The sequence below is a fragment of the Schistocerca nitens genome, chromosome 2, assembly GCF_023898315.1.
Source record: "Schistocerca nitens isolate TAMUIC-IGC-003100 chromosome 2, iqSchNite1.1, whole genome shotgun sequence".
NCBI classification, from domain to species: Eukaryota; Metazoa; Arthropoda; class Insecta; order Orthoptera; family Acrididae; genus Schistocerca; species Schistocerca nitens.
The window spans coordinates 422,545,904-422,565,704 of record NC_064615.1 but is presented as its reverse complement, the minus strand read 5'-3'; the positions used below and the strand labels follow the sequence as shown (position 1 = coordinate 422,565,704).

Below are 19,801 nucleotides of genomic sequence, written 5' to 3'. Positions count from 1 at the left end.
ATCGGACATCACAGCCCCTTTCTTCTACGTTAGCCAATTTTTCCTTGAATTAAGCTACATCTACACCGCACTGCTACCCACACGCTTGATGACGACGAGGGCGATATATACTGCCATACAACTGAACAGGACCCCGAATATGATAGAAAGCAAACACCATACTACATAGTGGCGTGCTGTGTGGCACTGCCACCACCCTTGATATTGATGTGCAATCTGCATAATACGTAACTGTTGATGGGCAACAGTTGTGCCAGTCCCGCCTAGATCACTTCCACCTCGCCGACTCGCCCTTGTATGCCACATGCCAAGTGACTGACGCGGATGAACGTCGTTTCGAATGCGGGTCGGCAAAGGACGTTTGGTATTTGGTGCGTCAGATATTGGCTTTCCTGACACGCACGACTACCGACAGGATAACTACACAACCACTTCTTTTCCCAGATGGGGTGTATTTCCCAAGAGCAAAAACGAAGTCTGTGATGTGGATTAGCAGTCACGCTGTTCACTACCTATTCGGCAATGACGTAAAAGACAGTACCCTATTTTTGGTATTACCTCAACGAACGACATTATGCGATCGTCAAGAACGCTAAAGAATGTTCAAATGGTTCTAAGCACTATGACACTTGACATCTGGGGTCATCAGTCCCCTTGACTTAGAACTACTTAAACCTAACTAACCTAAGAACATCACAAACATCCATACCCGAGGGAGGATTCGAACCTGCGACCGTAACAGCAGCGCGTTTACGGTCTGAAGCGCCTAAAACCGATCGGCCACAGCGGACGGCTCGAGAACCCTAAATACGTACAATATTTTTCTAATTTTCTTTGGAGAGCATTCCATAACGCGCCTCGCAGCTGGATTATCCATGACATGAGAAGATAACCTTCGAACCTCTTTCCAGTTCCTTTTTTTAATGAGACTGAACAAACAACGGAAACAACACAGCGACGAGACGACAGTCATCTGAAATCCCGCAGCGGTCTATAGCATGGAGCGTCCTGATGTCGTAACGGGACGACTTTTATTATTGTCGTCATGTGACTTAAGAGGAACGGCATTTCTTTATGCACTTGTATATATATATATATATATATATATATATATATATATATATATAAAACATATATGGCTTAATGGCTAGCACATCTGCCTAGTAAGCAGGACACCCGTGTTCGGTTTTCGGCCTTGGTACAAATTTTCACTCGCTGCTTCAGTCTATATACATACAATCAAACAGGGATTACGGTCATTTCTTTCCCAATCCTTCTTGACCCGTTTATCATGAATGACTATGTGCTATTAAACACCCGCCCTTCAGGCAAACTATTTACGTAGCCGAGTGATAACGTAACTACTGAGATCCCGCTTACCTTGAAGCCCATGGACTCTATGGTGAGGATGACCCTGGCGAAGAGCCTCCTGTCCGTGATGAAGCGGTACTGGCAGCGCACGCTGTGGTGGTGGTCGGGGCTGCGCTTGTACACCAGCGTGTTGAGGGGCGAGCGCAGGCGGCCGGAGGCGCTGCGCCACGCGGGGAACACCTCGTCGCAGGCGCTGCCCCGCACCGCCTCGCCGCTGCGGCTCGCGTTGAAGAAGTCGTAGTGCGCCCAGTAGTACAGCGAAGACCTGCCGTGGGCACAGGCTAACGTCGCGTAACGAGTTCCCGCACAACATAAAGCTGTGGGTAAAACGTAATGACCGGCTGCTTAATGGCGGATAGGTCCACCTTTGGAAAGAAATGCGGCGTCCGAGAAGCTTACGTCCACGATTCAGCATGATTTTAGGAAGCTTCACTTGTGCGAAATTCAGCTTGCTCTTATCTCACGTCATATGCTGCGAACTATGGATGAAGGGCAACAGGCGTGTGCCATATTTCTAGATTTCCAGAATGCATTTGACGCGGTGCTCCATTTCTGTCTGATGAAGAGGGAACGAGCAAATGGGATGAGTTAAAATATGTGAGTGGTTCGAAGACTTCTGAAGCTATAGACCCCAATACGTGGTCCTCGATGGTGAATATTCATCAGAGACAAGGGTATTGTCGGGAGTTCCCCTGGGAATTGTGACAGAACCGATATTTTTCTCTATATACGTAAATGATTTGGAGGACATGGTGGACAACAATCTGCTGTCGTTTCCTCATGTTGCTGTTGTGTACAGTGAGGTGTGGAAGCTGAGTCACTGTAGGAAAATACGGGATGACTTAGACAAAATTTCTACTTGATGTAATGAATGGCAAATAGCTCTATGTGTAGAAAAATATAAGTTAATGAATGCGGTTGGGTAAGGAAAATAATCTCGTAACGTTCAGGTACAGCGCCCTGCTGGACGCTGTCACGGCGTTTACGTATCTGGGCGTAACGCTGCAAAGCGATGTGAAATGGAAACAATATGTGAGAATTGTGAGAGGGAAGGCGAATGGTGGACCTGGCTTCATTGGGATTATTCTAGGAAAGTGTAATTCATCTATAGATGAGATCACAAGTAGGACGCTAGCGCCATCTATTCTTGAGAAATGCTAGAGAGTTTGGGATCGGTACCAGGTCGGATTAAACGAAGACATTGAAACAATGCAGAGGCGGACTGCTTGACTTGTTACCGGTAGGTCCGAACAACACGCAAGTCTTATAGACATGCTTTGGGAACTGAAATGGGAATCGCTAGAGGTTAGGGCGAAATTCTTTTCAAGAAACACTGCTGACTAAATTTAGACCCGGCACTTGAAGCTGACTGCAGAACGATTCTACCGCCTCCAACATATATCGCGCATAACGACGACGAAGATACGAGAAATGAGGGTTCATCCGGAGGCATATATATAGTCGTTTTTCCCTCGCCCTGTTTGAAACAGCTAAGGAAATGACTGGTAAGTAGTGGTACAGGTCGTACGCGTCGTACGGTGGGTTGCGGAGTATCTACACTCCTGGAAATTGAAATAAGAACACCGTGAATTCATTGTCCCAGGAAGGGGAACCTTTATTGACACATTCCTGGGGTCAGATACATCACATGATCACACTGACAGAACCACAGGCACATAGACACAGGCAACAGAGCATGCACAATGTCGGCACTAGTACAGTGTATATCCACCTTTCGCAGCAATGCAGGCTGCTATTCTCCCATGGAGACGATCGTAGAGATGCTGGATGTAGTCCTGTGGAACGGCTTGCCATGCCATTTCCACCTGGCGCCTCAGTTGGACCAGCGTTCGTGCTGGACGTGCAGACCGCGTGAGACGACGCTTCATCCAGTCCCAAACATGCTCAATGGGGGACAGATCCGGAGATCTTGCTGGCCAGGGTAGTTGACTTACACCTTCTAGAGCACGTTGGGTGGCACGGGATACATGCGGACGTGCATTGTCCTGTTGGAACAGCAAGTTCCCTTGCCGGTCTAGGAATGGTAGAACGATGGGTTCGATGACGGTTTGGATGTACCGTGCACTATTCAGTGTCCCCTCGACGATCACCAGTGGTGTACGGCCAGTGTAGGAGATCGCTCCCCACACCATAACGCCGGGTGTTGGCCCTGTGTGCCTCGGTCGTATGCAGTCCTGATTGTGGCGCTCACCTGCACGGCGCCAAACACGCATACGACCATCATTGGCGCCAAGGCAGAAGCGACTCTCATCGCTGAAGACGACACGTCTCCATTCGTCCCTCCATTCACGCCTGTCGCGACACCACTGGAGGCGGGCTGCACGATGTTGGGGCGTGAGCGGAAGACGGCCTAACGGTGTGCGGGTCCGTAGCCCAGCTTCATGGAGACGGTTGCGAATGGTCCTCGCCGATACCCCAGGAGCAACAGTGTCCCTAATTTGCTGGGAAGTGGCGGTGCGGTCCCCTACGGCACTGCGTAGGATCCTACGGTCTTGGCGTGCATCCGTGCGTCGCTGCGGTCCGGTCCCAGGTCGACGGGCACGTGCACCTTCCGCCGACCACTGGCGACAACATCGATGTACTGTGGAGACCTCACGCCCCACGTATTGAGCAATTCGGCGGTACGTCCACCCGGCCTCCCGCATGCCCACTATACGCCCTCGCTCAAAGTCCGTCAACTGCACATACGGTTCACGTCCACGCTGTCGCGGCATGCTACCAGTGTTAAAGACTGCGATGGAGCTCCGTATGCCACGGCAAACTGGCTGACACTGACGGCGGCGGTGCACAAATGCTGCGCAGCTAGCGCCATTCGACGGCCAACACCGCGGTTCCTGGTGTGTCCGCTGTGCCGTGCGTGTGATCATTGCTTGTACAGCCCTCTCGCAGTGTCCGGAGCAAGTATCGTGGGTCTGACACACCGGTGTCAATGTGTTCTTTTTTCCATTTCCAGGAGTGTATGTAGATGTATATTTTGCATGGCATTGGTCCCTCAAGTCCTTGTATGGTTGAAGGTTAACAAGAAGTTTTCTTACATTATCTTTATATTCACGAACGGTTTCGATCACGGATCATCTGCACAGCGGAAAAAAATCTAGCGTTCCAGGTTCACAAGTTATAGATTCTATTTAACCAGAAAGATATACTACAGAGCTAACTTGCAAACGTTAGAAAAAGACACCCAACGCCATAATATCAAGAACGGTTTCGATCACGGATCATCTGCACAGCGGAAAAAATATCTAGCGTTCCAAGTTCACGAGTTATACATTCTATTTAACCAGAAAGATATACTACAGAGGTGACTTGCAAACGTTAGGAAAAGATACTCAACGCCATAATACCGGCTTAAACAAGCAGAAAACATTGAAAACCCGAAAATGAGTGTCATGTAACAGCAGTAAGTCCACAGCACAATTGCTCTGGCATAGTAACGTGAATGCGATTCTATTCTTATTTTACAATGTTGACGACAGCTGAAAAATAATGTTTTCGCTTTTGGGGAACGTCGTCAGAATCCCGTAGCAATAGTGCAGTTGTATTCTGAAAGGTATCATGATGGTGTCAAGTAATAACGACCTGTTTTTGCGAACAATATTAAAAAAAAAAACTTCAAGAAACCGGAAATGTGAAGAAAAAAGCTTTCCAACGGTAACAAAACTTGCAAGTCAGTTGAAGGGTTTAGCAAGCATGACATGTGATGTTGTCACAAACAAAATTTTTCCACTGTGTGAAAATGATCAACGATAGAAACCAGTTGTCTATAAATATATTGTAAACAGCACAGTGTGTCTCACGCATTTCACCAATATATCGATGCTGTTGATAGTTGCCTTAAAAAAATTTTTGCTAACGAGGAGACCGCAGGAAATCGGACTTCGTAATTTTTTTAATTTGTGGTACGTGAAGTTCAGGACTGAAATTTCAATTCCCAAAGCAACTCGATGTAACTGAGAAGAATTCTCGAGAAAATCTACTCTGAAATTTTCCGAGCATCTTTAATTGCGTAAGAGTGAGCTGGGCTGCGTGGCATATAGTACAATGCTTTCTTCCCATACAAATGGGTTGTGTTCGATTCCTAGGCAATGCATTATTTTCAATGCCGATGCATGCTCTACGAACATCTCCATGAAGCGTAAAATACATAAAGATGAGAAAAAGAAGAAAAATCAGTAGCACTCGAGACCGGTAATCGCTGGTCTCAGTCTCCTTTCAGTCACTACTTTTTTTCGTTTTTTCGCTCAGTTCGAATACACGCGTCATTTAAATATGAAAGACATGAAATGTATGGTAATGGACACACAAAAATGAGCTTCCTATTTGTAACTAAAAGTCGCACACAAACTTCAGTTTCCAGCGCAAATATAATTTCTTATTTAGTGATGTTTTGTGAAAGATTACTCTTTAGGATCGTTTAAGTTAAAACTAATTTTAACTTCCGCCCCATTAAATTTAAAGTTAATTTAATATGACTGAATAACATGTAGTTACTTTAATGGAAACTTTTGGGTATGAGAAGTCGCTTCCCCACCAATTGTGCCCCGCATTTCCAGATAGAAATTTTGTTGCTATTTTGAATTCTGAAGCCTATAAAAATGATTAGAAGCTGTAGTTCATAAGCATACTCTGACTATCGATGTCGAAGTCAGGACTTGGAATAAAAGTTCTGTGGCGCTGCAGAATTCCAGCGACCGTCTACTGTGAAATTCCTTTAAATAATCAGAGGCAAAATCGTCCTCCTTGGGATAGCCGTCTTGGGTTCTATGAGGTATTCACTCTGCAGCATGGAAATCAGTCTCCAAGTTGGGTATCAACTTCTATAAAGTCCAGAATTTAATCTCTTAAAATAGAGCAAAAACGACTGTGGTGCAGACTTAACTGATTTCTCGGAATACAAAGTTTCCCGGAGTGAATAGTTTCCTACAAGTTACGACGTACTAATTATTGGTCCGAGCCACACACTAGGGAGGAGTTAAAATATCCAAAGAACTGAAGGCACCTACCCCATTCATGAAATTAAATTTGTCCATGGTTCAAATGGCTCTGAGCACTATTGGATTTAACATCTCAGGCCATCAGTCCCCAAGAACGTAGAACTACTTAAACCTAACCAATCTACGGACATCACACACATCCACGCCCGAGGCAGGATTCGAACCTGCGACCTTAGCGGTCGCGCGGTTCCAGACTGAAGCGACTAGAACTGCTCGGTCACAACAGCCAGCCAAAGTTTTCCATGAATGGTGTTCCCTGCTATATTTCATGTTCCTAACTACATTTCAATATACATATTGTATTATTTGAAATGTTATCATAATTCATCAAATTACATGCGGTATTCAAAATTATAGCTTACAACCGTGCCGCTAATTACAGTTCCTTTCCGTTCCTACTCCCCACAATTCTCGATCAGAAGTAAGAAGTCCATTTTTCATATAACGTTCAACATTATATCTACAGAAGTTTAACATCACAAGTCAGATATAATTTTCCTCTCGCTGTCATAATGTCTTTGAGCCGTATGAATTTCTTGTGCGGCTGTACTTGATCAGCAAGTTATATTGTACTAAAAGGTAGGTGATACGGAATTGCTGGTTGTTCTGTAGGGACGGATACGATAAACTGAATATGACCTATGTGACCTTAGACTACAAATTTTACAGTACTGCGAACTGCCAATGTGACGCCCCCGAGCCAAAGGAAATTAATACCGTATCGATCAAAAATGCTGCATTTTCAATATTCCCCTTAACTTACATGCAATTTTCATAAAAAATATAATTAGATCTGAGTTAATATTCGTTTCATGAATTTAATAATTAAATGAACAGACATTCTAACTGAACAAAAAAAAAACTAAAAATATAACTACCGAAACGAGGTCGTACTAGCTGTTAACCAGTCTCGAGCCCTACCGATTTAGTTTTCATCTTAACGTACTTTACACAACACGGAAGTGCTTGTAGGACATTTATCGAACTTGACTCGAATCCGTGCCACCTACGTGGATTTAAGCAAAACACTCTGCCTTACGAGAGTTCTCTTAACTTTAGTTAGTTGAGAACGCTCGGGAAACTTAGAAGTCGATTTTCCCGATAGTTTTTGAGAGTTACATTGAATTTCTCTCGATGACTAATTTTTAGCCTGTGAACTTCACGTATCATAAACATAAAAAATTTATAAAATTCAGCTACCGTATGGTCCCCTTGTAATCTTACGTGCGGTTTTCGCTGGGCTATAACGGACAGTGTATCGAATTTTCTAAGTATGCGTATATTTACATGCATTTATTAACTACAATGGCAAAATTTTGGAACTGCGTACTTTATTGCAAGGCATTGGAAAGTTTCTTCAAAGAGGACATCAACGACGTAATGTGTGTGGAACTTGACCAAACAGTAACAAAATTGCAGCACTGTACGAGCGTGACGAGAAGAGTTCCCATTCACCTCTGCTCTACTGCACCATATGAAAGCAAACGGAGCAGCTCAGGAACAGGTCGTGTATTTAACTACGTATTTGAAACCTTTAAGTGTGTTCTCTTTCGCTGTAGTGATTAGACAACGTGATCGTGATTCCATTCAGATTTTTACAGAGTTTACGACAGCTGAAAAATTATGTTTTCGCTTTTGAGAAAGGTCGTCATAATCTCGTAGCAATGATACAACTGTTTTCTAAAAGGTATCCCGATGGTGGCAAGTAATAACGAATTGCTTTTGCGAACATTGTAGCTTGAGCATTGTCCTGTAAAATGATGGTCAGGTCTTGCAGGAAGTGTCATCACTTTTGTCTCTAAGCTGGTCGTGGGTTGTGAACAGCATACAGACAGAAGTGATGACACTTTCTGCAGGACCTGACCAGCATTTTGCAGGACAATGCTCAGGCACGTACAGATCAAGCTGTTACTGATTTGTTTGACTGATGGGGCTGCTAAGTGCTACACCACCTACTGCACTCCCCTGACCTAAGTCCTCGTGAGTTCAACTCGATTTCAAAACGGAAGGAAACACTTCACGGCGTTGGCTTCAGAACTGCTAAAAATTCGTTGGGCAAAAGGCTACGCCGCTCGAACTGTCAACACAACTGGCTCTGCTAAGAGTGTCCTACGACATCCACATCACTGGCAACGGGTTATACACAACGCAGGAGACTACTTTGAAGGTCAGTAAAACTTTGAAACACGTATCTATTTTGTACGGGCTATAAATAAATAGTTTATTAAACTCCCAACCCTCGAATTTTATACGATGTAGCTACAAGCAGGCCTGACTTTATCGACAGTGTCAGTATAGTCATGAATTAGCGATCATGGTGTCGTCATAGCAACCATGGTTACCAAAGTTACTAAATATAGCAGGAAGGCTGGAAAAGCTTTTGTGCCGGGAATAGCAGCTGAGAACATATTCAAAAGAAAATACGTCCGTTAATGCCTGAGCAAATTTCAGTCTATTTTTTGTCGACTGTTGATACGTATGTCACATCTTCTGCAACTTGTTGGAGAGATGTTATCTGGATTTCGCTTGGTAATGACTACTAAGTCGAAACTGGCCAGTAGCAAACAAACGCCAAATTTTACTGCCCGTAACAGACAATGTTTTCATTTTCAAAAATATATCGTGGCTCTGAACCCGTGTGGAACCAAAGTCACCAAAATAACCAATTGTTAGCTTGCTACTTAGACAATGCATGCACATAAATTAGTTCGGATTTGATGAGCGTAAAGGAATTATGGGCAATGTTTAAACTAATTGAATATTACGCTCTGTTCATGTATTTGCCTAGTAAGTAGGTTAAGGACGAAAAGACCAACAATGGTTTAATAAAAAAATTCGAAAAACGCTGAAGAAGAACAGATGTTGCACTTTCAGTTAGAAGGGGGAATGCCGACAGTCGAAAGTTAGTTGAAAAATGTGCGTCTATAGAAAGATCGATATGCGAATTATACAACTTCCATCTTCATATCTTAGCAAAAATCTTACAGAGAACACAAACAAATTCTAGTCCTACGTAAAATTAGTAAGTTGGCCGAGGATTTCTATCCATTAACCTGTCGACAAGCCTGGTGTGGCAATAGAAGATAGCAAAAGAAAAGCTGAAGTTTTAATGTTCATGTTTAAAAAATAATTTGCGCCAAATGACAGCCCAAACATAGCATTGTTCAACAATAGCAGAATATAGAGGGTACAGATATTGGCAAATCTGCCGCTGAGAAGCAGCTGAACGTGTTTATAAACTAGTAAGTCAGCAGGTGTAGATGAAACCGCAGATCGTTATTACAGAGAGTACTTTTCATCACTGGCCCTTTAATTAGCTGTCGCAAATCTCTAGCCCAGAGCTAAGTCTCAAGCAACTGTAAAAAAAAGGGTAAAAGAACGCACCGGTAAGTTACTAGCATCATTAACATCGGTTAGCTGCAGAACTCTTGAGCGTATTCGAATACACTGAAGAGCCAATGAAATTGGTACACCTGTCCAATATCATGCAGGGCCCCCATGGGCAGGCAGAAGTGCCGCAAGATGACGTGGCATGGACTCGACTAATGTCTGAAGTAGTACTGGAGAGAACTGAGACCATGAATCCTGCAGGGCAGTCCATAAATTCGTAAGGGTACGAGGGGGTGCAGAACTCTTCTGGACAGCACGTTGCAAGGCATCTCATACGTGCTCAATAATGTTCATGTCTGCAGAGTTTGGTGGCCACAGGAAGCGTTTAAACTCAGAAGAGTGTTTCTGGAGCGAATCTGGAGCAATTCGGGAAGTGTGTGGTGTCGTATTGTCCTGCTGGAATTGCCATGTCCGTTGGAATGCACAATGAACATGAATGGTTGCAGGTGATCAGACTGGATGCTTACGCACGTGTCGCCTGTCACATCTGTCAGACGCGTATCTAGATATATCAAGGCTCTCATATCACTCAAACTACACAGGCCCTACACTATTACAGAGCTTCCACCAGCTTAAACAGTCCCCTGCTGACATGCAGGGTGCATGGACTCATGAGGGTGTCTCCATATCCATGCATTTGATACCATTTGACAGGAGACTCGTCCGATCAGGCAACATACTTCCAGTCATCAACAGTCCAATTTCAGTGTTGGCGGGCCCAGGGGAGGCGTAAAGGTCTGTGTCATGCAGTCATCAAGGGTACACGAGTAAGCCTTTGGCTCCGAATATGTTTTGTTGAATGGTTCGCACGCTGAAGTTTTCAAAAAAATCTACAGCAATTCGCGGATGGGTTGCGGTTCTGTCACGATGAACGATTGTCTTCAGTCGTCGTTGGTCACTTTCTTGCAGGATCATTTTCCGGCCGCAGCGATGTCGGAGATTGGATGTTTTACCGAATTCCTGATATTCACGGTACACTCGTGAAATAGTCGTATAGAAAAAGCCTCATTACATCGCTGCCTCGGAGATGCTGTGTCCCATCGCTCATACGCTGACTTAAATCTTGACAACCTGCCGTTGTAGCAGCAGTAACCGATCAAACAACTGTACCACACACTTGTCTTATACAGGCGTCGCTGACCGTAGCGCCGAATTCTGCCTGTTTATGTATCTCTGTATTTGAATAGGCATACCTATACCAGTTCCTTTGGTGCTTCAGTGTATAGTAAACTGACTTGGAAAAAAAAAACTGTTATGTTCGGAAAGTCAGCACGGAATTAGAAAGCTTTACTATCGTGAATATCAATTTACCATTTTCTCATATATTTTGCGAACTTTGAATGCAGTGCAACAAGCAGATCCCATACTCCTATATACCCGGAAAGTGTTTGACCCAGTCCCCCCTCCATACAGACGGCCTACGAAGATCCGAGCACACGGAATAGGTTCACAGGTTCAGTGAGTAACTCCATTAACAGAATTCAAAGAATTCAGTACGATATCCGTGGTTGCGGGTGATCATCAGAGACAAGGGTATCGTCAGGAGCGCCTCAGAGAAATGTGATAGGACGCTCTTGTTCCCTGTTTACGTAAACGATGTGACTTGTAGATTGAACAGCAATCTGCGAGTGTTTGCTGATAACGCTGTTTTGTACGGTCAAGAGAGTGTTTGTAGGAAGATACCGGATGACTTAGACAGAATATCCGTGTCGTGTGACAAACGGCAGCCTGCCTGAAATGAAGAAAAATATAAGTTAGCGCATATGAATAGGGAACCGCTTCTATTAAATAACTTGGCATAACGTTTTGCCAAGTGCTATGAAATGGAGGGAGAATTTGAGGTCCATAGTGGAGAATACTAATGCCCGATTTCAGCTTATTGAAGAATTGTAGGAAAATTTAGCTCACCTGTAAAACTGATTACTTATAGAATTCTTGAATATTGGTCCAGTGTTTGGGAGCCCGCCGGGTCAGAATAAAAGATGACATATAAGCATCGGGTTCGATCAACATGCGATTATTATGGAGATACTTCGTAAACCCAACTTTAAATCACTGGAGGGAAAACGACGTTCTTTTCACACAAATTACAAAATTTACAGAGCCGGAATTTGCGGCTGTCAGCCGTACGATTCTACTGCTGCCACCGTATAAGGACCACGAAGACAAGACAAGAGAAATCTGAGCTTGTATGCAGGCATATACTCGTTTTTCTGTCGCTTTATTTACGAGATGAACGAGAATGGCAATGGCTAGTAATGGTGTAAGGTACTTGCCACCATGCGTGTTATGGTGGCTAGCGGGGATGGACCCGAGACATAGGTTCCGAGAAAATGTTGCTGTATGGCAAGTAATTTAAGTAAGTCATAAAGGTTTTTTTGCAACCTAATCTATACTGCAGATTGAAATACACATTCCGGTCTCTTTGCAAGACTTGTAAAGAAATGAATATTTGGTCCGGTGAGGAAAGAGCAACCTAATATAAAACAGCAAAATACACCCATATTTTGGGTGGAGCTACGATGACTGGTGTACTGGAATTCATGGAATATATCTGTTTATGAATATTTGTGTGGATATTATATAGAAATTTGTTATTTTTCACAATAATCAAAATTACCTTATAAACATTTCAATAATCAACGTCCTAGGGAAGTAACTATTTATGTCAAAGTACTTTGGTGAATGTAGAAAAAGAACGAAAATAATAGGTCACCGAACCAGATAGAAAGAGTAATGTTAAACGATAATAAAAGCAAAAATTTTTTGCCATTCATTTTAGTGTAACTTGTAAATTGCAAAAAACTGGAAATGAAAAACATACGCTTAATTGAGTAACGGGCGACAGGAATAACGGACGAGGTACACAGATGAAACTAAAATTTCAGTGACACTGCAAGTTCCATAGATTTCAGAGTCTTTCAGTTCTATTAACAATAATTTCTGCCCATCGCTGAACTGTGTTTCTATGAAAAAGTTATTTGCATTTTCAGTGCAGAAAAGTTTATCATCTGTTGGAGGTTTGTGAACAACCATAAACTGAGTACCAATTAGTACTTTTAATCCAATGGATCCCCATGCAGTATAATACAGCGCAAAGATGGCCAGACATATATTACCAAGTTAAGTGTAATAAAAAGTCATTCGTTATAAAAGATAAAATTGCCGATCGTAACTCCTTCCAAAACAAAACTGCCGCAATCCCACATAACAAGCTAAAGGGACACTGAAGCGCCAGACCGAATCTCTTTTAATAATCCGAAGGTTTCGACATAAAAATAAAGATTAATATACCGCTGTAAAAAATTTAAAGGAATACTGATATCTTAAATATAATACATGAGTAATATAATAAATTTGTCAACGTTTCTCGCATTTGATTTTGAACTTGTGTTTATTAATTCATTCATGATCCAGTGCCTATGTTTCTCCTATTACTGTACGTCTGTTTTGAGTCTACTACAGTTTATTTTTTGCAATTTCTTATCCTTATCCCGCCTTGTGCATGCATCGGTTCTTCTTCTGGAGGTGTCATAATTCTTTCCATTGCTCTTAGAGGCAAACAATATAAAATTAATAAGAATTAAACGTACATTGTGTAATAAATTATTGTCGTAATGACTATCATCATATTTTATAATGACGGTGTGAGACTAGCATGCTACTGTTTATCCGTCTAGGTGGCACTAAGGTTTTGTGCTGGGAGATCAGTGGCGCTGGACGACGTGTGTAGAGCGTATATGAAGCAAAAAATACAGTGACAAATGCCGTCAGGTTAAACTGTTACAGGAAGTTTATTTGGCTACCGAAACTGTAGCTTATACGAGCGGTGTCAGTAACCGTCACCAGAAGAAAACAGCGTTTCATGATCAACCGCTCTAGTAGGCTAAGGCTACAGTAGGCAGTAGCAGAACTGAACTCGAGAACCTACATCGAAATTGGTTAGTCGATGCCGTAACTCCACCTGGTGAGGTTTGAGGTGCAGTGCACAACTCTGTGATCCATTGCTAATGTCCGATGCTGCATGGAAGAATCTTTTCACGTTTGTTTCCAAGGCCGCTTTTGGTCATCTGATTCGGCTAAAACTGATACACTACTAGTCAAATTTCCGAATAACACCTGTCAAATAGGAGGAAGGTGCCACAGCATATACTGCAATGAGAGTCTGTCTGTCCTGTATTGTTTATCGTAGTTGTATCAAATGTGGCAACATCTTGTGGCGATACGAAGAAATTTACTGTACACAGATACAGATCTGTAACGCATTTATTTACTGTCGAAGACGGGTGTACTTTTAAATTAAAGAATATCTATCGATTATTACACTGACATTTTAACTGAGGATCATGCAACAAGATGAAATACAGATTTCCTGAAATAAATTTGCTGAACTGTTTTGACATTGTAGGAAGAATGGAATTGGATTGAAGTTGATCTGTTTTAGCAGGGAACGTAAGAATGAAATACTAATTTTATGGGAAACATAAATTAAGAGCGTATGGATACGAAAGTTGACCCTTTATATTCATATTCACAGTTGTATCACAGCAGTCTTTCTGCACAATTCCAAGCAGCAACAGGGGCAGCTCTTTCGTATTACATTAACACTGACCTGTTGCGAAATTTAAACAGACGGTGGGTAGCTTCAGTGCCTCACGTCACCTGATATTTTTGGCTGTTACAGGGCTGATCAAGCAAGCGAAATAGCTTTGAAGAGTCTGTTAGTGTGAAGGTTCTTCGCCGAAAATCTAACAGGATTCACTCGATAACTGGAATCCATTTCATAAAGGAAAGAGATTAGGGCTTTAAATGAAACGCATACCGCGTGCCACCTGATAAAAAGTATCTATGGCGCACGGGATGTCATTAACCCGTTATCAGAATGTTCTGATAATTTATGGTGTTATCGAGCAGCGTAAATAAAATATTTCACGTGCAGCTACTCTTCTGAATTCAATCTCTTTGTACTGGTACAGCTTTCATTCCATTTACGGGTATTGTTAGCCAGTGCATTTAATGAATTCTCTTTCCGTGCGCGAATGGTACCTCATCGCTTTTGCAGGAAGCTCCACTTTCAGTTCATAAATGAAGAATCTGCTAGACAGGTATCTTCATTTTCTGATCGAGAAGGACAGACTTGTGAACAACGGCACAGTGTTTGAAACCGTCTGTGTTAACAGAGAAGGAAAACTTTTCGTGTACTGGAAATTATCGGTGTACTCTGCAATACATTACGCTCATTTATTTTACAAAATATTGCGTGTAATTAATAAAGGAGTAAATTTTTGAATGGACATGACAGCGCTACGAGAGACTGTATCATAAAAATGGGAAAAATACGTCAAGTGATGTAATATCATCAGTACAGTACCAACTAGAAGTTTTGATAATCGGGCCAAATATGACTCATCCTTGCCTTCAAAGAAAATACTGCGAGGTGTATCTGCTGAACAGAAAAAAACAAGCATTCATTCATGTTTGGATGAGGTTGAAAATAAATTGTAGCAATATTTTCTTTCGAAGACTGTCGTACAGTTCAGAAAACACACGCATGATAAAGCGCAAACGTTTGAGCAAAGCACATAAAAAGTGTTGAAAGTGTCACACCATTTCAGCAGACCTGAAAAGAATTAAAAACTCACATTATGTTCGATTTCAAGGAAACTACTGTGCTCTACGACTGTGATGTAATCCAGGATAGAATGAATGTCAGCATTGGCCGTAATGTCTTCTGTCTTGTTTTATTGCGATGTAAATTTAGATTTCAGCTGACTGTGCAGCTGTGACCAGTGCATTATAAGCATTCATGTAGAGTGAAGTAATTATTACGACACACATTAAAATATGACTTCGGCACGCACAAGCATTAGTCCAAATAGCTGAAATCTAGAGTTTCAGTGCAGTAACAAAGACAGATGATGTTACATCCGAGGCTGACCTTCTTTCTGCCCTGCATTAAAATCACTGAGATTTGCGGTGCTTGTTTTGTTTCTGGTACGCGGTAAAAAAGCATGCTATCTGCTTGGAAATGGATTATCTCCTGTTTGTCAAATAAAGAACTCATTGTGATAAATAAACAAGACATTCCTCATAATGGAGCAATTCCCAAAATTAAATTAATAAAAGTGGGAACGGACCTCACTCAGTATTGAAATGAGTAATGAATAATACCATTCAGTAAATGTTTCCTAGCATATTTATTGAAAAAGTATTCTTCTTTCACTTACAAATTGCTTGTTATGAAAGTGGATAGACGAAGCAAGTAATGAAGAATAGATCTGCTTCCTGTTTTATGTTACCCAGAACACGAGATAAACAACGCAACAGTATCATATGAGACTTGTGAAAAATAATGACTGCGAATTTTTTATTCTGTTCTCATTACCGGCTGACATATTGCATGTCATGCAAATTGCTTGATTGACTTTTCCACTTCGCTGACGCAAGCTGTAGCCCTCTGCTGCTAGAGGGCTCCGAATTATAGTGTGTAACATGGTGGCGTATAACGTTACCATGGCGATGGGTGAGAAACAGTAATCGAGCTTCGAATTCGAAGCGTTCGTGAAGACGCGTAGTCCTGTCTCCTTCAGCACGACAGTGCCATATCACACAGGTGCGCTGCAACATCTGAAGGCGCAGGTTCACAGTAGTCATCGACCAGTCCCGACCTGCCCCCATCCCAGTTTCACCAATTTCCAAGACTTCACTTTGGCAGATGAAGCTGTGCAAGTAGACGTGGTGTTGTGACTCTGTCGATAAAGCGAAACACTTTTCCGGTGACAGTATCAACAAACTGGTCTCTGTGAGAGTTGCGCTCGTCGTCCGGACGACTATGTTGACAAAATAAAAAGTCGTAATAATGAAGAATAAACATGTAGAATGTTAACAAAGTTTCTTTTATTTGAAAAGATTTAAAAGTTCCCACATAAGAAAATTCGTTGGCGCACTTCTCAGCACGCCCTCCTAATAATGAGATGTTAAGTCAGATCTGTCTTTAGACCAGGAAGTAAATACGACACCTGTACATGATGTAACCACAATGGGTGCTTTCAGTATTCAGTCCTATGACGTTAGAAATCAGTACTCTTCCGAGTTAATACGACAGGTCCGCACACCACACGGATTCGTGTAAAACGGGAATCAAGGAGCCTTGTTTCCCTCCACCATTGCCTTAAGTTATGTCAGTAAGGGGTTGCGTATGTGCCAGTCGATTGTATTGACACAGCGCAGTATGATAGGTCAATAAGTCAATGTGGAGACGTGACAGAGCGGCAGACAGGGGCATCCATGTTTCGACGTATTAGTGACAATACAGGAATGAATTTTACCTGTTTTTGATGTATCTTTTCGGACTGACCAACGAGTCTACAAGGAATGATGTATGTTTGGAAACTATATAACACGATATAATTACAGAGTTCGTAGAAACATTTTAACCCATGCTTGTCAATCATTTACCGTAACTGCCAATTCCTTCCAAACATATCCATTCTGGCGACACGTTTTCCCTCTCGTATCACAATGGTATTTGGCTGAAAATATCGACGTGATCTACAATGTCCCATGGTAGTTACTTCGATGGGGATTAAACAATCATATCCGGAATATTACAGTCGACACATAGTACATTAGAATGTTAAATAGTGAACAGTTAAAAAGCTCGAAACAATAAGTAGAAGGAAAACGCCGTTGCCCACTATATGGAGTGCACAATTTCATAGTGTTTCCTACTGCAGTCAACGTTTATGAAACTTTACCGCATGTTTTCATTTTTGAAGCAGTGCCTGTTACGTTTCTCATCACCATTCGAGACTCTGAGCTTTCATAGGAGCACTGCGATGTTAACATAATATTCAGTATTGAGGTATGCATTTTGTGACAGGTCTAAGACAAGAGATTTACGTTCTCTGAATTACGTTAAGACAGCTACCCATGATGTAGCATTTTATTTGGGAGTTAATTGACCAATTAAAATGTGATGATTATTATCTTGACATACAACTGCATCTAGTTGCTGCGCCACAGTTCCGCCTGGAGGAGGAGGAGATTAGTGTATAACGTCCCGTCGACAACGAGGTCATTGGAGACGGAGCGCAAGCTCGGGTGAGGGATGGATGGGGAAGGAAATCGGCCGTGCCCTTTCAAAGGAACCATCCCGGCATTTGCCTGAAGCGATTTAGGGAAATCACGGAAAACCTAAATCAGGTTGGCCGGAGACGGGATTGAACCGTCGTCCTCCCGAATGCGAGTGAAGAATCATTCGCTACTCCAGGTGGAAACCGAGCGAGGTGGCGCAGTGGCGCCACCTCGCTCGGTTTCCACCTGGAGTAGCGAATGATTCTTGTGGCCGACTCAGCAAAACGACGTCATAAGGAGGGTATTGCAAGACGCATCAGTAACTAGGCATGCTAGTGCGAGAACATAAATTCAGTGCGCAGTAACGTGTATTCAGGAAGCTGTAATTGCAATAGCCACCTTACTGGACCTCTGAAAAAGAGGAAATGCTACAGTTTACAACACTGTCAGAGGTTCTAGAGTACTGAAATGACAGGAAAGCTAGGGCAAATGATGTCACGAGTACCCAAGAGTTAAGCCTGGCAACTCCTGCCTGTTATGACCTAATGGTCACGAACACTGCCGTTTTAGAAACACTAACCTGGTATATTTATTACCAAATTCATGCAGAAATTCTCAGTTATGTGGTCACTGCCAGCCACTAGTCAAATCAGAGATCTATGCCCCTGTATCATCCATGATGAAACCGCATACTGCCCCAGACAGACTGCGTCATCAGCAGCTACAGACTGACGCCTTTTTCACCGGCGAGGATCCCTCTGGGTGACTGTCTACAGCTACTAGTCGTCTTGCTTGTGGAATGGAGTTCGAGCCAGGGCCTTACATCTGCCCAGCCATCACGGCCTGAGCAGGGCGAACACTGTAGTCTTTCTTTGTCGAATATGGACACACGCTGTCACTGTCCACAATAGCCATCTGCAGGCACAGGACACTGTCGTCATCCCTGCTAGGGACCTCACCTGCCCAGTGAGTTGTCTCGCTGATTAATTGAGGCAGGCGAGCTGTTTGATACCACGAACTTTCCGACCTCCGCGCACCGCCTGGTGCTGTTCCTGTGTCAAAAGTGTTGCCATCGTGCTAAAGTAGCAGCTCCATGCTGACTGGCCATTGCCTGACGAAACGCACAGTGGGTCGTCCTTCCGATGGGCCCTGCTTAGACCCAGCCAATCATGGCCGCCTGGGTCACTGGGAGGCATTAACCGCGTCCCCAGCTATGTCTTCGCTGCTGCGTGACACCTGATGCCGCAACACTGCAGTCCCGTTCAGGATGGTTAACCGATAACATTCTGATGTATGTCAACCTCACCAAACGATGTGACTGCACTCAAGCTGGCTGCTACACATTCTTGCAGTTAATTAACAGGGGACTGCTCCCTGTTGATCAAAAAGCACAACAATGCTAATAACCACTCTTCTACCCTTCGTTACAAAGAGTTAATGTACTTCTAGTGAAACAGTGTACTTGTAACACGTTGATGTTGTTACGAGACAAGCTAAACTAAAACGTCATCTTAGCACTGGCTTAAGTTAATCGTCAGTTGAGTTCTGTCCAACTTATTTGGCCACAAATTTCCCACAGTTACTTAGTGGATGTTCAGTTTCGGAAAGCCACGCACATTGCATCTGGTACATCTCTGCCTACACCCAGTGCTAAGCAAGATGATCCAACCTCATATATCGCTCCGTTATGGATGTTAAATCATATAGAAAGGTCCCTGAATCCGACTGAAATACTGTCAGTTAGCCAGGAAAACCGCAATGAGCTTCTTAGACAGTGCAGTCAATCCTGTGGCCGCTTGGAAACCAGAGTAGTCATCTTCTCCCAAGAAAGGCTTTTTGTGAATTAGAAATACAACTACAAAACTCGTCTTGAATATTGCTCGCGTTACCTGCCGCAGATAGTCGAGACAGATATAGGACATGGAGTACAGCGGATACTCTCTATAGCT

The 19,801-nt window shown here is 43.0% G+C and overlaps 1 protein-coding gene across 1 annotated transcript in view; it reads right to left on the bottom strand.

Moving 5' to 3' along the window:
- The window catches only part of LOC126235062 (cubilin-like), a 451,076-nt gene that overhangs the window by 47,433 nt on the left and 383,842 nt on the right, over window positions 1–19,801 (bottom strand). Inside the window, exon 8 of the mRNA XM_049943797.1 lies at window positions 1,381–1,636. Within this exon, the coding sequence (XP_049799754.1) occupies window positions 1,381–1,636 (256 nt within the window). The remainder of the gene's footprint in view (window positions 1–1,380; window positions 1,637–19,801) is intronic.